Source organism: Patagioenas fasciata, chromosome 8, assembly GCF_037038585.1.
Source record: "Patagioenas fasciata isolate bPatFas1 chromosome 8, bPatFas1.hap1, whole genome shotgun sequence".
Lineage (NCBI taxonomy): Eukaryota > Metazoa > Chordata > Aves > Columbiformes > Columbidae > Patagioenas > Patagioenas fasciata.
The window spans coordinates 17,870,420-17,886,294 of NC_092527.1; the positions used below are offsets into that span (position 1 = coordinate 17,870,420).

General features: G+C 35.7%; 1 protein-coding gene across 12 annotated transcripts in view; it reads right to left on the bottom strand.

Annotated features, from left to right (window-relative positions):
• Positions 1-3,354: 3,354 nt before the first annotated feature.
• SHLD2 (shieldin complex subunit 2) overlaps positions 3,355-15,875 on the bottom strand; it is a 35,115-nt gene continuing 22,594 nt past the window's right edge. For 9 of the 12 annotated variants that reach the window (XM_065843051.2, XM_071811772.1, XM_071811773.1 and 6 more), the window contains 7 exons: positions 15,395-15,502; positions 14,361-14,555; positions 11,909-12,043; positions 9,301-9,507; positions 8,123-8,357; positions 4,364-4,479; positions 3,355-3,783 (listed from right to left, as the gene is read on the bottom strand). In XM_065843051.2, the coding sequence (XP_065699123.1) occupies positions 3,611-3,783; positions 4,364-4,479; positions 8,123-8,357; positions 9,301-9,507; positions 11,909-12,043; positions 14,361-14,555; positions 15,395-15,502 (1,169 nt within the window). In that variant the 3' untranslated portion in view covers positions 3,355-3,610. Of the gene's footprint in view, positions 3,784-4,363; positions 4,543-8,122; positions 8,358-9,300; positions 9,508-11,908; positions 12,044-14,360; positions 14,556-15,394; positions 15,503-15,875 lie in introns of those variants that run through there. The other 3 variants (XM_065843061.2, XM_065843062.2, XM_071811774.1) reach the window with 3 other exon arrangements.

Genomic DNA, 15,875 nt, shown 5'->3' on the forward strand with positions numbered 1-15,875 from the left:
TATTTATTGATCAGAAACCTCATGACCCTCAACACAGTGTATGTCTTGCAGTAATTCAGTTACGTGTTTTCAGCTCATCCCAACGCACAACACTTGGTGTTGACACTAAAGGAGAAGCATAAAAGAAGTCCTGAAGTCACAAATGACTGAAGGCTTGCAGGAGTACTAGAGTACTAGTAATACAAGGAACCTGTCCCATCCTTGTATTTCTCACTACACATATCTCTGCTGGAGACAGCATTGACTACAAGAACCTTGGGTTTGACCATTCTTACATTGCAAACCCAATTAGCTTAAAACAGACCTATGTCCTGGGCACTTTGTGGTAAGGGTTTTCTTTAAGTAACTTGCTGTTCTGTAAAATCTTTCAAAGCAATTATTTTTTATCAAAATAAATAGGACATTCTTCTCTTCTTTGTTGTTCACGACAGACCTGAACTCTGTACCTTTTACACTGTACAGTCATAAAAACCAGACACACAGACTATTGCAGCAAAACATTTCGTACAATTATGTTCCAAAAGGACCATAATCTCTATAGCTGAAATAAAGCCAGCTTCCTTTCAAACAGGATACAATATTAATTAATTCAATATATTTTAAAAAATGAGGCTTCTCTGGGGAAATGAGAACCCTTTCCATTTTGATAATATTGTTATAATCTAAAGGAAATATGAGCAAGAAGATATCTGAGAGGAATTGTAAAATAACAGATTCCACTTCACCTGATCCCCCATTTGAAATGTTCCCTGGTACCTTCAGTACATCTCGCTAACAGCGCCACTGGATATAAGGTGTGCCTAGACTCATTACATTTAATTGAATTTCACAAAGTGTTCAGCCCTCATTCTATCTCTGTTAAGTGAATAACACCAGCACCCCCAACACCAAAGAGCTGTTTTCAAATTTTACTCCTACAAAATCACTAAAAAAACCAATCTGATAGGCAACATGCTCAAACTGGGAAGGAAAACAATAATATATATATATATAAACTCTATATTACTACAAGATAAAGCAATTTTACCAGATACATTATGTCCCTCTTTATTACTTAAATCATACCAGTAAACATCAAAGATGTTAAAAGTAAACTGTTAAGAATGTTTCAGACAGGTTTACTAGCTTGTGCAGAAGATGCATGTAACATACAGTGTCTATTAACATAAATACCTCTAAAGGGGGAAGTCATCTGATTTGATGTACAGTATAGTTCAAGTGATACAATAATGCATTGTACTAACGTGGTCTCTTTTCTTTGTGTTTCTTAAAAATTAAAGCACCAATACTTCCAGTTTGTGTGTGCAATAATTCCAGCTAAAATTATGAAGAAACATATATAAACGCACTTATCAACATACTTGACTTTGCTCAAGGTCATCCAAGTGAAGTAAATAAGAAAGGACCTTCTTCAGATGAAGGACTGATTCTAAGATCTCTCACTGCCTAATAGTGCCTCTTTTCCCCTAAAAAAATTTAAAATTTTACCAAAGTGCATAGCACAGAAAACACAAAATAGATACAAGATCATACAAAATGTGACACCTTTGTCAATACTTTCCATTACTGTTTACAAATACAGGAACTTCTAAAGCTCTGCAAGAAATCTGTCATGCAAGTTAGAGAAAGCACAACTCCTTCAAATGACAGCGCTGCAGCAAGTTACTACCATTTTAGAACAGACATCAATAATGGTTACATTCTTGTTCTAATGAACAGGATCCTGGAGAAGCCCTACCACTACTCAAGCAGAGTATTTATATTCCCTTGTGGTTCACTCTCTACCTTCCCTTTCCTCTCCAGAGAATTTGCAGTGTATCTGTTCTGCAAGTGGCTACCTAGTTTCTCCTTGACATTTTGTCCCAGCATCTGCACTTGATTTGCACATCAGTGGTGCCAGTGTTGAGCATTGTTTTTGGTGTCACTGTGCTTTCGTGTACTAGTCTCAGGAATCTTGGCACAGCAGTAAATTGATTTCACTGACATAAGATCAGTATTTCTATGCTTGCTGACAACACTGCCAGACTGTTTCAGAGACAGACAAAAATACTGGGGAATTATTTTATCATAGGACAGCTAAGGCTTAAAGCAGGAAACTAAGTTTGCTTTGAGAAGCAGAGCTGCACAAACTTGTTTATCTATAGAATCTGACCATATTGATGAGTACATTAGTTAAATACAGAAATAAGTGACCTTATGAGACTTCAGCTGAGAATTCATTTCTTCAGTCATCCAACAATCCTTAGGATTCTCTCTTGCTGCCAGACTGATAACGAACGTTACTACCTTCCCCTTTACTGGTACACAAGAAAACACATGGTTTACACATAGCTTTACTCAACACCATTAGAAACCCAACAGTCTCAAACTGTTTTCACATAAGATTCAAAAACAGAATCCAAACCAGCACCAAGAAGCACTGCTTTTCAATTTTAAGTAGCCACTTCCAAGAAACAGCACATGAAAGCTGTTCAACAATCATGTTACTTGTATTATGATACATTTGACAACCTGATTTATCAAATTCATTTTTGAGAACAGTTCTGTGTTTGAAGCCTGAGAACAGCTGAAAGAGTGTATGCGGAAACTGATTTCCTAAATGAGAACAGTGCAGGTAAAGACAGCAAATGTGATTCATACTGAGGCTGCTGTAAGCTGTAGGGTAAGAGGCACAATTTATATCAGAGAGAGATATTTATATCAGGGGAAAATACTGATCTATATATTTAATCACATTCAAAAGTAACAGTTATGAGATTGTTACTTTATGAAGTCAGTTGTAGTCATCATTTACTCAGTTTTCTACTGATAAAAATCCCTATCAGAATACACTAAAGACTTCAAAAAGAATTAAGATCATTTCTAAATCTGACCAAGTCAGGAGAAAATTTTGCAGACCAGCGTTAAACTGATTAAATTGGCTTAAGGTGATGAAGTTTATTTGCCAGTTTATGCTGGATAAATACCACAACAATTAAATCATTTAAAGTGTCCATGAAAGAATGCATTATTTTAAGCTGTTTAAAACCTCTTAAATAGATCATTGTAACAGCTTCTAGATACACAAAATTAAATTCAGTGAGACAGTTCTGTTTTACAACAGAAAACAATGGCAGCAAAATTGCTGAGGCTAAGTGGCAGAAATTCTGCTGTTAAAAAGAAGGAAAGCAATCACAACAGCAAAGCAAGCAAAGACATAACCAACTTACAGATAATGTATAGGATCAGACAAACAAATCTTCTAACTATAATAATGTTACTGAATTGTGGCTGTCTTCATCTAATCTGTCATATATGAGAAAATCTCAGTCTCTCAACGCTAGTGAATTTTTCTGGAGAGAAAAGGGAAACAGATACCTTGTAAAAGTTTATTAAGAAAATTACATGTATACAAATATACTTTAAAACAATTTATCAGTATTACAGCAGCAGTATAGACTATTAGCAGATATTCCATACCAGTCCTTTGTGTGTGCATGTAAGTTAAAACCAAAATCCTTTCTTGTATTTTTAAAAAGACTCCCTTCCTTGAGCTAATTCATTTTTCTTCTGTTTGCCATCTGTGTATTCCTATGGTCTCTGTTACTCAGTTACAGGAGAGGTCAACGCTTCAAAGATCAGGATGAAAATTTAGCAGATGGAAATCCTTTTGCAGAGGACAGCTGTTTTCATCTAGCACAAAATGGCTCCTAATTTCCAACAAATAGGATGCTTCCGTATCTGCCAGCAGCAAATGACACAGATCTGCTACTATTGTGCTGTAGGTTATATCTGAGGAGGGCACTGCAAAAGACAGAACAATCCAATGTACTCTTTATTTTCATAATAGCGCTTAACATTCAAGTTCTACTTTCATGAAAGCTACACTGACTTACTGGAAGTGTAGCTCAACATCTGAATAGAAAATTAGCTTTTGGTTTTTAAATAATTTTTAACAACACTGTGCAAAGACTGTTTCCCATTAAACTGTAACACTTGTGAATCATGTAAAACACCTCAAGAAGCCAAACAGGATTATCAAGGGAAGCCTGTCTGAAATACAGCTCAGTTATTTACACCATGAAAGCATGCCTGCTATTAAGAAATTCTATTTTTCACAAAGAATTCATTTATTTACTAAATACTTAGCTATGTAGCGTATAAGTGTTTAAACAAACTCACCTCTTGTTACTACCTCAACTCTGAACCTCTGAGTTTGTCAGCAACTGTTCTCTTTGAGATTTTTTTTTGTATCATACAATGAGCAACTGTCATATTTCCAGAACAATCTCATCCCAGTTCTAAATTGCCAACAATTAAAAAAGTTACTTCCATTTTGAACTTTGCTGTCTGTTTTTATCACAAGTAACTCATGAAACAGTACCTACTAATCTGTTCAGCCAGTCTGCAGGAATGTTGAGGAAGATTTTTTCCATCAACTCAGACACCACATGAACATAAATTTCATATCCTTCATCTTCTACTGTCATCAAAGCAGGTCTAGGTCAGAAAAAAAGACTCTTGAAAGTCAGCGGCTACAGTTTTTTGATTGCAGCAAAATTTCTGAAAGTAACACAATTACACTCAAACATAACACCAAAAACTAAAAGTACCAAAATATGATATATCAAATAAAGTAATAACATAAGGCACAATCATCTTCAGTGCAGAACTTTTCAGTAAGAGATGCTCCCAACAGGACAAGATGCTCACTTCAAGAGGTCAGCAGAGCTACACTGCCACAGAGGACAGTCAGTCAGTACTTCAGTATACTGACAATCAGAGTGTGTTACTAACAGACTAATTTAGTTAGCATGATGCAGAATATACCTAACGGCACTAATTTGAATGCCTGTGAGGCACAAAGGCAGGTAACTGCAAATATGCTGCTTTCCCAGTAGGCAAATCATTTGACTTGCCATCTGCTGATCTAAAGCTACTGCTAAATCTCATAATCTTAAGTAACATGATCAAAAGAGATAAGAGAACTCCATGTCAGATTATCTGTCAGATTATTTCCAATCTGTTGGTTTAGACAGAAACCAAGGCTCACACTATCTGTAATCATTAAAGACTGCTGGCTCTCTTCATGAGAGAAAGCTTAACAGTACACTTGTATGCTCAGCTTCTCAAATAATTGTGAGGAATTGCTATTTTATCTCTGAACACATGTATTTTGGTTTAGACAATCTATGCTGAAGCACAGGAAAATTATGATTTTCAGAAATACTAAATTAACATTTTGGAAACAGTATAATTAAATATGTTTGCAGTGAAACATACTAAGAGATGATGTAAAATTGAAAGCTTTCAAAGCCATAGGCAAATGTGGTCTACAGATGTAACTCACAAACCAAGTGATGCATTAGGAAAAATGTTGCTTAATTCCTGATTACTATATACCAACTACCTGTTTCTTAGTTCATACTCTGTTCTCAAGGCCATCTAAGTCGTCTTTCAGATAATCTTATTTACTTTAACAAAAGTGAACTGTCATAATGAGAAAATAAATCCAACACAGCCTCCAAAACAGAACCTAGCACTGTTCGTTTTCTTTCACTAGCACCACAGAAAATGCAATTTAGTGATTAACTTTCATTTTTAAATATAACTGGGTTTAATGAGGTTAATTTAAATAATTGTAAAACAGTTAAACATATTTAAGGATATTACTAAATTTCACTCAAGGCATACATAATTCTACCAAAATATTCCTTAGAGGCTACTGAGTAAGCAATCTTTGGTACCTGTATACAAAACTGGTGAAGTATGCCAGTGAAATGAGCTTTTCCATTAGTATGGAAGGGTTAGATTCAGTCCGTGTTGAGCACAAGTATATAGGAATCTCTTTTCTCATTACTACTACTGTTAAAATGTTCATCTTTAAGTGACACTCATTGGTATAGACTGAAAAATTAATTATCTGAATGGAATGTTACCATCATACCAAATTCCAGGGAAAAGATGCTAGGAAACAAAGCTTGGTAAAACCAGATGTAAGAAACAAGGACCCATCTGTGATATCTGAAATCTAGGAGGTGAGCTCTGAAATATATTTTTTCCTTGTCTTACTTTTGTCTATTTCTTCCAGCTTGATATTGTCCTAGCTCAAAAAGAATATGGAAATATTTACACATAGTATATGACACCATTTATGTAAAGTAAAAGCTTCTGGAATCTTCTGCCTCGTTTTGACTGCTACTATTAAAGTGTTCAATGTTCTGGGTATTTATCTCAGGAAAAAAACCAGCAGCTATCTAACCATCTCTACATGCATCTATCTTAAGCTTGTGTCTTCAGCATCTGAAGGAAAATATGAGCTTCATTAGAATCACAGCAGATTAACAAAACTGGGCTTTTACATTCAAAGGAAAAAGATGATAGGGGATGACTTCACTGACCCATAGTACCGACACCCTAGATTTTAAGGCTATTTAAGTCTCTTAAGTACCAAGATCTTATCAAAATATCTATTTTCCTACCATAGTGTCTATTTAATCTCTTAAATATTTACACTTTTAAAAAAAACTATGTTCAAATAATAAGTTACTACATTCTCTGAATCACTAAGTAGCAAATCAAATTACAGACTAATCCTATGTTTTAAGAAGTCTGCAGTGTTTAGAATTATTACAATTCCTCATACTAAGTAGAAAACAATATGCAGATTTTAGTCCCAATGAGATGCTGGTAGCTATTGCCTTGCTAGAAATACAGCACACTGAATCCCTTTTATTGAAGGACTAAAAACAATCTGAGATAACAGGACATGAATTAGCAAACTACAGGGAAAAAAAAGTAATTTTCTACTCGTGCATAGTTTTATAAACACAACTAACACTAACCATTGACATATCAAGCTGTTGAGCAGTGCAACAATGCTACAACAGCATATGTAGTTAAGAAGTTAATTTCATTTCAACAAGGTATTTCTTTAGCAAAAGAGACTGATTTTTCTCCTGTTAGGATGTAAATGTACTAAGTCATTCTACAATACCGAATTCGGAAATACAACCAAGGAGATGCATTCTGACTAATCAGAGCAAAATTCCAGTGCAAAAATATGACAGCCTTCTCTTTGAAAAAGTTGTGCATTTAAGTCCCACATCACATGCTGAGAATAGAAACATTGGAAAACGTCGTCATTTCTCTATCACCCTTTGAACCAGAGAGTAAGTTGTGGTCCTTCAGGACCACATTAGAGATCAATCTTGGGAAAGAGAAGGAGAACCTTTTCAGTTAAGAAAAAACTCTTTGCACTTAATCCTCCCTCACAGGAAAACACACAGTATCTAAATTTAAAGATACAAGACTATTTTGCATTAAGGAAAAAAAAAAAAAAGACAAAGTCACTAACCTTGTTAGACAAATGGGATTCTGGTATTCAAATCAAAGTCAAGTGAGAAACTATCAAGTATGCAATGATTCATTAAACTCGCTATGAAGTGGTTTAGCAATAATTTTAGACAGAATTTTGGTAGAAAACACACATATTCTAGAAATCTGTTACATCTATGATTGTCTCAACTACTCTACCAACACATCATCTAAGTTGCTACAATACTTACACTTCAAAAGTCCAAGATAAATTTAAGAATTAGAAAAATAGCTAATAATCATTTTCCTACACCAACTGGATCTGTTTAGTTTGTTTTCTCTAAGTAAATGTGCATATACATCTTGTCTCACAGTGCCACCTGCTGATAACTTAGTATGTCTGCTCTCTATGTGAATGTTTACTGAAAACATTTGTTATTATTTCTGCAACTGATTAATCAGTTTAAAAATATGGTTGTGTGTTCACACTACTTCAAACTTAGGTCAAAACAAGACACTCAAGGAGTTTTCCTTTGGTCCTCAAGCTCCTACTCTACTTTAGCTTACTGATACAGTAGAACTCATTACTGTAGGATGAAGTATTCAAATAAATGTAAGAGTTAGACTTAAATGAAGGATATAACCTATACATGATGGCACTATAACACAGCAATTCAAGAACAGATCATTGAAAATTCATTAGAAAACCAGGAATTGCTAACCACATCTTAAATACAGGATTTTATATACAAGGGAACTTAAAATGGGAGAAAATTGTAGCTTACTTCCCTAACTGTACACATCATTTTAGTTTTATTTTGTTTACCTGTAGAATGTTTTTACTTGGTTGTATGGCAAACATCTAATACATTGCTTGTAGATCATGTTTTCATCTGCCTGTAGTTCCAAACCACATTTAGCACAACCTGAATATGTAATCATAGGCAGAGAAGCCAAAACACACTCCAGTGAAGTGTCGGCACGGAAGATGACTTGCTTGTACTGACCAGCTGAAATTGTAAACTTCAGTTCTAAGATATGGGCTTTCACGTGAATCACTCCTACAAAAGTAACAATTTCAATCAAATCTGCATTCAGCTTTATTTATAACCAAAAGCATAAACAAGGGTTACAGCTTCAAAACCAAAATAATTATCAATTAAACTTTTTTTTTTTTCCTTTAGTAGCACATGAGCATGTTTTTAGAGATTACTTACACAGTGAAAAAAATCATTATGGTTAAATATTATTTTAAAATGCATAGAAGTACTACACTTTTGGTTATTATTGCGGTAGATACCAATATAGAAGAATCTAAAAGATCAAGAAATTAGAATTGTGCAAATAATTTCCAATTGCTTGTCTTCCAAGTTAACTCAGAGAAACTGAAAAGCATAGCCTTAACAACTTAGCTTTCCACTATTTATACATGAACTACAGTTAGATGCTGCAATACCAACTTTATTCAGTTACTCCTTAAAGTTTAACACCAACCTCAGCAATCTTCTATGTTTATCGGGGAGGGGGTGATTGTGTAGAATATATTCTTTGTTCTTTCATAAGAAGTTTTCAATTGCAGTAGCTATTTTACTCCTGCTTTAGAGAATTCTAGTTTTGAAGAAACACTATTTGACAAACTTCCAGTGATTAAACACATTGTTACTAGACTGGTTGGCATGAACAACAAAAGGCAGCATTTCTCACTATGTTCCAAAGCTATCTCTGTGTGGTACCACATACCACCGATCTCACCTCTGGGCTCACTGAACGAAGGCTCTATTCATGGTTTGGCTGCGTAGTGAGCAGCAGCCTCCAGAATAAATTCAGACTCCCAGAACAGTGCCAACTTAAAACAAAACAAACCCCACCAAAACCGAAGCAACAACAAAAAAAATCACATGCACAAGAACCAAACCACACACTTATTTGATCAACAGAACATCTATTTTGCATAGTTATGCACTGTACAGCAGACTATTAAAGAGCTATGGATAACAACTTTACCTGAGCATTTTTCCTCCAAATGTGCCGAGAGCTTTGTCACCTGCATATGGGACATTTTACTTTTCTGAAACTTTTCTTTAAATTCAATTGCCCTTTTGTCATCATCAAACAAGCACTCATAAGATGACCATGGAGTCGTGTGCAGTTCAAAGTCACCTGAGACAGAACTGTGTTGGACCAGAAGGTATTTAAAGTCCCATATGTGATCTACAGAACAGAAAAGCAAACAGAAGAAATTACTTTCTATATGTTCTTTAATTTATAGAAATCCAAGGTCACCCATAAGACTGAGAAACAAATCAGCAAGGCATTTTCATGACTGGTTTTGGCAACTTTATTTCAAGTCTGATGAAATATAGGGCCTTTCCTTTTCCCTTCCCTATAAACTTGGCATGAGTCTTCCCATAACCAAATGATGCTTTCATTTCATGTGTACTGAATTCAGCTTTCAAGACAACTCAACTCTTTGAAAAAGAAACCAGTTGCGAAATTTGTCAGCTCTAATAATTAAAAGCTGTCAATATCTAGAAGAAAAAAACCCCTTCATGTTATTAATCAACTTCCATGTTTAATATGTTCCTATTTAATGTTCTGATTTTAAAATATTAATTCATTTTCCATCTTCCAATTGACTCTAATAAACACTTCAAGAATAGAGATTACAGAAGAGTAATATATTTAGGGTTGTCCTTCACTTTGTTATAGGAATCCAGTATGCACCTACTAATCAAACCTGAACCATTTAGACTGTTACTTTTTCCAGTGTTTACTCAAGTTGAAAGTTGGAGCCAAAATAATTTTTGGAAATTAGGTTAGAAAAGTACTGGGGTTTTTGTTTGCTTGTTTTTGTTTGCTTGTTTGTTTTTTTTTTTCATATATTCAAGTATCTGTACAAGCATTTTATTAGCATGCTTTAGTATTTTCATATTTTGGATCAGCCTGATTTTTGGTAGTAACTTGCTAAAATTGCAAGCTCCTGAAAAATCTGCTGGCAGTGTTTTACAGTAAAATATTCCAAAAAACATCTCTGAGCATCATCCTAGTTTCATGTACTTCACATCTGACGAGAGATCTTGCAGCCCCCCAGAACTGAGTATGTTCCAGTCCAAAGCAAGATACAGACAGTAACACCAGAGCAACACTGAGGGAAAATCTAAACAGGAGGAAACAAACTGGCACTTGCTGAGAGGGGATATTTGGAAGTAGAGGACAGAGTCTAAGTAGGGTACAAGATGTGGCTGAAACCTGAATTTTAATCTATTAAGATCTTCAGTGTTCCCCTGTTATTAGAATATGGCAGATGAGGCAAAATTTCATAGCCCAATTCATTCAACTTTTGAAGCGTTGGTTGTGTGTTGTCATGGAGAAGAACTGGGCACTTTATATTGACTAATGCCAGCTGCAGACACTGCAGTTTTCTGTGCATCTCCTTGATTTCCTGAGCAGACTTCTCAGATGGAATGGTTTCATTGAGATTTGGAAAGTTGGAATGGATCAGACCAGCAGCAGATCACCAGTGACCATCACCTTTTTTGGGGGCAAGTCTGGCTTTGGAAAAGTGCTTTGGAAGTTCTTACTGGTTCAACCACTGAACTTGGTCATCATTGGTTGTCGTATACTATTCGTTTTTCATTGCACATCACAATCAGATTGAGAAATGGTTCGTTGTTGCGTAGAAGATGAGGACACTTCAAAACAACTATTTTTTTTATTTTTGGTCAGCTCGCGAGGCACCCACATTTGCACCTTTCCAATTTCCTTCAAATGCTGAACAACTGTAGAATGGTTGACAGTGAGCTCTTCGGCAACTTCTCACGGAGTTGTAAGAGGATCAGTTTCAATGATTGCTCTCAATTGGTCTTTGCCGACTTCCGATGGCCACCAATATGCTCCTCATCTTCAAGGCTCTTGTCTCCTTTGCAAAACTTCTGGAACCACCACTGCACGGTATGTTTGTCAGCAGTTCCTGGACCAAATGTGTTGCTGATGTTGCGAGTTGTCCCCGCTGCTTTACAACCCATTTTGAACTAAAATAAGAAAATTGCTCGAATATGCTTTTTGTCTAACATAATTTCCATAGTCCATAATAAATATAAAATAAACAGCAAGTAATAAGTCAGTAACAAAAGAAAAAAAAAGCATATTCAAATGATGTAAAACAACCACGTTTAAGAATATATTCTAATATCAAATGGCAAACTTCAACAATGCAAAAACCACAACTCTTTTGCACCAACCTAACAGTAAAACCAGCAATTTGTGCCAAACCAGACAATAAGAAAAAGTCAGCAAAACTGATAACATAGTTAACACTCAGGTTTTTCTTACAGTTACATAACTGCCAGGCACCAGTGCATTTTGTGTCTGGATTCAAGTTTCTAAATACTCATGCTTTCTCAGTATTCTAAAGGGAGTGTATTCCAATTATGTTGCTGATGGCACAGCTTCTAAACAGAGAAGACATGTTACAATTGGTAACAAATACTTCGCCCTTCCAAGGGGAGTATTTAGAGGTTGAATGGAAAAATGTTACCAGCTGAGCATTTAGAAGATATTAAGAGCATCACAAAAATCCTTTTACAGCTGCCTATAGGTACAAAGACTTTACCTTTTTTCCTTTGAAGCTGAGGGCACCAGGCAGCCCCTGCTCCCCACAGCACCATCCTGTAGTGTTGATCTCTGTTCTGTTCTACCGTTAGAATAATTTTCTTTTGGTTGCCACCTCTGTAGCTATACACAGATTCTGAAAAAGTTTGAAATTATGACTTCTACAGCAAAACCAAAACAAACATACACAACCCATATGCCTCAATATTGAGATTAAATCACGCTGATATTGTATTTTACGGTACAATTACAAGCAAGAATTACCTACAATTTCTCCAGTGACATTAATCTAGTTTGAAGGAATACATAAAGTATAATAATTTACCTTTATCCACCTAAATACTCAGAAACCGGATACCTCCCTTTGAAATAGCAGGTACCCTTCAGCTCCCACTCATCCTGACTGGTGTAAGCGAAAAGAAATTGTACTCAATCTTTCAGCAACACACTGTCATAATTTGAAGTTAAAGTTCCTGTAACTTCTGTGGAATACACAGCAATAAACATTTTTCTAGAAGTTTTCACATAAAAGAAAACTATAGTCATGTACAAGCACACTAAGAGGATTAGTAACAGTATATATAAATTAAAAAAAATTACAATCTCTACGGCACTCTTGCTCAGGATACTGCCCTTAAAGTTTCAGTTCCACATTTAAACTACAATATTTCTCATAAAGAAAACAATTTTGAACAAGAACTCGTTTTAAACATCTAACAGTTCCGAGATTTATCTTCATAATTCTCTATTTATAATGAATAAACATGATATTGACAGTGTGGGCAAAAATTTGGATTGTACTAATACAAGCACTGATACAAGAAGATAGTGCAATATGATAAAATTTACATGCAAAGCTTTATGTGAAACACTGAGAAACAGTGGTACTGTGAAGAAAAGATAATCAGAACAGTCATGCAGGGAAGAGAGAGCAAAACCTTTTCCAGGAAGGAAGAGTGGTCTTTAACTGCCCAAAGCATGTTAAAAACCATGGCAAGAAACTACATATAATACTAAGAATGCCCTAAGATAATTTGGTTTTGTTCATTTTCGAACATGGAGAAGATGCTAGGAAGCAGCTATAAGGCCTGATTATGAAGAAATAGAAACAAATCATCAATTTTCAAGTGGAAAACTTCTTCAGTCAAAAGGAATCCTAAAATAATTGCATTCACTATTTGAAAAGGAAGAAGAATAAACTCAAAATCAGTACATGGATTGCTGAGCATGGTTCTTTGGGGGAGAGGAGTTTTTACAATAAAAATATATAGGAAACTCAGATTTCCAAAACCATTTATATTAATGAGGTAGCTCTCTGTTGTGCTCATGCAGAAGAAACAGGCATAACACAGAAAGACATCTTAGTAGTTTCACACTGTGCATTTTCCAGTGTTGATAAATCAAGAACTTGTACAAAAATGCACACAAGTAAGGGTTATTATAAAGAAATACTGCATGGATTTCAGAAACCAGGAATGCTTAGCTTTAAGAATCTAACTAGGAAAAAATAGAAATAACCAATAAACGTTCTGAGTAAAACATTACAAAAGAGCACCACAGTTCCATTATAAAGTAAGAAAGGCAAGCAAATCCTAAACAGTGGATTAAAATAATCAGTAACTTATTTCATTCTTAAAAATCACATGATTTACAGTACAATCAAATTTTCATTTAATGACTGGATGCTTACGTGGAAGGCAGCTGGCAAGTAAGCTCTGAATCAGTAAAGCTTGACTGTCCCACTTGACATTTTCAAAAACCAACGCCATTTCTCAAGCAGTGGTCAACAGCATGAATGTACCTCTCAAATTTCCAGATAAATTAAAAATACACATTTATGATCAGCCACCAGAACTGCAGTAACTCCCTCTTTTCATCATTCCTGCTATACACATCTGTCTTCCCTGAAAAGGATTCTGAGCCCACATTCCTCCTAAGATGTTCCTGCTGCCATTCCACCTCTCAGTGCTATACTTCATAATTGCATCTCTGCAATCCATCATCTTCTGGAAGATCAGGTACCACACTATTGGAACTGTGGAGATGCTCAAGCCATTTCACTGACAAGTCAATCCACTAGTAACTGCAGTTTGTGGTGAGTGCTCATTCCTTAGTGAAAACTCACCAAGCCCTCAGAAGCAGGATCCCTGATTAGCAGTGCCCACTGCCTGCACGCTTGTCCCACAGACACTGGGAGATGCCATTAAACAGCACTAGCAGCAGTAACCTCCTTTCAGCAGCTGATTACAGCCATTATTTCCCTCCTGCTGCTAACTCCATTTCTCTAACTGCTATGGCCCCTGTGAGTGGATTATTACAAAGGTTGTACTTAGCACTCCCACATCAAACACACGGGTATGGAATGAGAAGCAACCACAACTGCCTTGCAAAATTTCTTTCAGTTTCACCTGTTGCTGAAGTTCTGGAAGTTGAAGTCCAGTGCATGAACTTACCTGTTAATATGGCAATGTTGATAATTTTTAAGACTGAGTGGACCAACATATTTGGCTGAAGCTGGTCTAGCTGCACATACTGAACACTGTCCAGTCTCTGAACTTGTCTTCTTGGAATGTCTCCAAAGTGTGGAAATGCTGATAATACGTATGCCAATAAACCACGGAGAACTTCACCATCCACTATAGGAGAAACTTATTTGAAAAAACAATGTTAAAGGGATACCCCCTTTTTTTAAGCTTCAAAGTATAAAATTTATCGGTTGGTACCTATTTACACTGACAAACACAAAACTGTTTCACAATAATTTTAAGGCAAGAAATTCTTGAGATGTGTAACACTAAGTTGAACCTTACTACTTCATCTGCCTTATCTTGATACCATCTCAAAGTTAAGCTAAGTACAATATTTTAAATTACACCAAAAATAGGAAAGAAATCCTGTGTCACCGCTTGGTAAGAATAGCCATTTGTGATCATTTACACCAGAATCCACCTTAAACAGCTGGCAATAACGGACATCAGGAATCCAGTAAGACCAATGCAAGATCATGGTGATACTTCCACTGTGTTTTCCCCTTAGTCTCCAACTCTCCAAGGCTCAGGTATCTTTAAAGACTTCGTGCTTTACAGTCCACAGAGAATTACTTCCCCTGAATGGATCTGCTTACTCTATAAGCCTTCAAAATTTTTGCAAAAAATTTAAATAATCCTAATGAAATCTCAGACATCTCATGGTTGAGTCCTGGGATAACTGCTGTTTCTTACACTAAGTTCAAAGAATTCAGTTTTTCATAGTTCAGAGTTTTGAATGGTAACCATGCAACTTCAGCATAAACTCTATGTGCCTGACATCTTCACCTCCACATCTTGTCCACACGTGTTCCTGTCATACTTTCCCATAGTGCTTTGTACCTCTTGGTCGCTCACATTTCTATTTTATACTGTGTATGACGCATTGCCAACAAAATCACACACTTTAAATAGCTGTTTTACTGTGATTTTTTGTGGAAACTTATGCACTATAATCTTACATTCTTCTGGATTGAGGGCTGAGCAGTTCCCCAGATTCAGTAACTGACTGGTATAGGTAGATTGCAGCATGATTTCTCCACACCACAGATCTTCATACATTATTACATCTGCAAGAAAAAAGCCACCTTAACAACTCATGCATCAACCGTATTGAAGTGTATCATATTTCTTGACTAGAGAACCAGTTTGAAATAGATCACTTGGAAACACTTTTTTTTTTTTAATCTACCAGCACCATTTACAATGAATTAATCAAATTTTCTCAACAGTTTGAGGTAATTCTTCAATACATATAAAATATTTAATAGCCCCACAGCAGGTACTGTGTAAGTGGATTACCATATTGGGTAAATTATTACTATGCAACATTTCAGAATGAGTAGTGCAGTACCAGGCCTACTCAGAGACACTTTTGGTGTATTCTGAAAAGGAACAGCCCAACTTATCTTCAATCTCTTTAAAATATCTACCTTCACATCT